We start from the raw sequence: 2,500 nt of genomic DNA, 5'->3' as shown, positions 1-2,500 counted from the left end.
CAGCAACAGCAGCAACAGCAGCAGCAGCAGCATTCCAGCAGCGGCACCAACTGCAGGAGCAGCAGTAGCAGCAGCAGCAGCAGCAGCAGCAGCAGGAACTCTGCGGCGTACACAGGTGCTGCTGGCTCTGTCGCATGCAGGAGAGACCTCAGTGTATATACCTTTCTCTGGGCTTGACGATACCCTAAACACCCTATCTAGGCTTCGCTCTCGTTTGGGGTGTATTCCGCCGCTGCAGCAGATGCTGCAGCAGCTGCATATACACCGCGTGCTTGCTGCTTATCTACATAGACCCCAGGAGATTGTTGCTGTTTATTTTTTTTTATTTGGCGATGAAAGACAGAGACAAATAATTAAAGAAGAAACCCCACACATACTGTCTTTGCCTTGTCTTACTCAGCCCCTGCGCCGCCCCACAAAAAGCTGCTGCTGCAGCAGCAGCAGCAGCAGCAGCAGACGCAGCAGCAGCAGAAGCAGCAGCAGGAGCAGGGGGAAGAGGTGCTGCGGGTGTGCCTCGCTTCCTGCTGCTGTGTGTGATGCTCTTACTGCTGCTCTTGCTGCTGCACTACGATGCAGAGGAGACAAAGGAGAAGAGACAAAAACAGAAAAAATAAAAAATATAATTACGGCGCATGCAGCAGCAATTGCTGCTGCTCTCAAAAGAGATGCTGCTGCTACCTCTCTCCCAGCCCATCCACATACTTGTACTTGTGCTGCTGCTGCTGATGCAGCAGCAGCAGCAGCAGCAGCAGCTGCTGCTGCTGCTGAAGAAGAGAAGAAAGCCAAAGACAGTGAAGCAGCTACTGCAGCACACCCTGGACCCGCCAGCAGCAGCAGCAGCAGCAGCAGCAGCAGCAGCAGCAGCGCTCTGGTTGCTGCGGGACCAGGACCAGGCTCATCATCATCATCAGCAGCACCAGCAGCAGCAGCAGGAGCAGCAACAACAACAGCATCAGCAGGAGGAGCAAGCCGCCGACGGCGCCTGGCGCGTACTGGTGTTGCTGCAGCAGGATCAGGGTTTAGTTTGTCTCCTTTGCTGGATGCTTTACTGCCTTCTGTTGTCTTCTCGCAGCCAGCAGCAGCAGCAGCAGATCCGCGTGTCTTTATCTTGTCTATACACCCCAACCTGCTGCCGCAGCGGTCCTTCCTGAGCCGCATTGCCACCCACAATCCTGCTGCTGCTTCTCGCTTCAGACACCAGCAGCAGCACCAGCAGCAGCACCAGCACCAGCAGCAGCAGCAGCAGCTGGAGCATGAGTTCGGCCCAGATGGACTCTGTAGACGCTCCACTGCTGCTGCTGCTGCTGCTGCTGCTGCTGGGGTGGCGCCAGAAGCAGCAGCAGGCCGCAGCAGCATGAGGTTTGGGGGACAGGGGTTTGAACCCTATAGCAGCAGCAGCAACAGCAGCAGCAGCAATGCAGCAGCAGCAGCAGCAGCACTGGGCCCATTCAGTGGGAGCATGGGTGGTTTGCTTCCCTTTACCGGTTCAACAGCAGCAGCAGCAGCAGCAGCAGCAGGAGGAGGAGGTAGCTACCGCAACCCAGGGGGATCATCATCATCAGGAGCTCAGCAGCAACCGGTCCCAGGAGCAGCAGCAGCAGCAGCAGCAGCAGCAGCAGCAGCAGGAGAAGTAGAACCTGAGCTGCTAGAGATAGGTATTGTGATTGCAGCAGACCTGAATGGGCTAGAAGGTTTTTGTATAGAGGAGGGTTTGCTGCCGAAGCACAGATTGATAGTAAGGAGGAGAGATGGGGGGGGGGCCCCCCTATCTGTCCGTCGTCTATATTGTGCTTTAAGGAGACTTATACTATCCCAGCTGGCTCCTGCTGCTGCTGCTGCTGCTGCTGCTGCTGCTGCTGCTGCTGCTGCTCCTTCAAACGGGGCCTCTGCATTGCCGGCAGATGCTGCTGGGTACCACCGCAACAGCAGCAGCAGCAACAGCAGCAGCAGCAGCAGCAGCAGCAGCAAAGGGGTGAGAAAGGATTTCAGTTGCGGTGAGGATTCGTGGGGTTTCGTTTCTCCTGTTGTTGCTGCTGCTGCAGCAGGAGCAGCAGCAGCAGCAGCAGCAGCAGTTGACGAGGATTCCTCTTTCTGCTGCCCCCGGGGGGAGCTCGACGCCTTCCTTTTGTATGCTATTAAACCAGATACAGACCCAGGCACCAGAGGTATTTATTTTATTTTTTTTTTTATTTTTTTTATTTTGTTTTGTTTTATTTTGTTTTATTTTTTATTTTATTTTATTTTATTTTATTTTTTATTTTATTTTATTCTGTTTTGTTTTGTTTTGTTTTGTTTTGTTTTGTCTTAGTATTTTGTGTTGTTTTATTTTGTTTTCTTCTATTTTGTTTTATTTTTGTTTTTTTTTTTGTTTTTGTCTTTTTGTTTTTGTTTTGTTTTTTTTGCTGTTGTTGTTCTGTCTCCTCTGCTTGTCTCTTTCTCTCTTTCTTTCTTTCTTTGTTTTTATATTTATATTTATATTTATGCTTGTATTTATATATAC

At 51.3% G+C, this 2,500-nt stretch overlaps 1 protein-coding gene across 1 annotated transcript in view; it reads left to right on the top strand.

Moving 5' to 3' along the window:
* The window catches only part of EMH_0001040 (uncharacterized protein), a gene marked incomplete at both ends in the record, with an annotated part of 8,784 nt that overhangs the window by 5,638 nt on the left and 646 nt on the right, over positions 1 to 2,500 (top strand). The window contains 4 exons of the mRNA XM_013495426.1: positions 1 to 115; positions 401 to 498; positions 732 to 989; positions 1,073 to 2,165. The exon at positions 1 to 115 is cut by the window's left edge and continues 13 nt beyond it. Of these exons, the coding sequence (XP_013350880.1) occupies positions 1 to 115; positions 401 to 498; positions 732 to 989; positions 1,073 to 2,165 (1,564 nt within the window). The remainder of the gene's footprint in view (positions 116 to 400; positions 499 to 731; positions 990 to 1,072; positions 2,166 to 2,500) is intronic.

The sequence above is a fragment of the Eimeria mitis genome, genomic scaffold (genome assembly GCF_000499745.2).
Source record: "Eimeria mitis Houghton genomic scaffold, Emh_scaff157, whole genome shotgun sequence".
NCBI classification, from domain to species: Eukaryota; Apicomplexa; class Conoidasida; order Eucoccidiorida; family Eimeriidae; genus Eimeria; species Eimeria mitis.
Note: the sequence above shows the minus strand (reverse complement) of the source record. Positions and strands in the feature narration are given on the sequence as shown.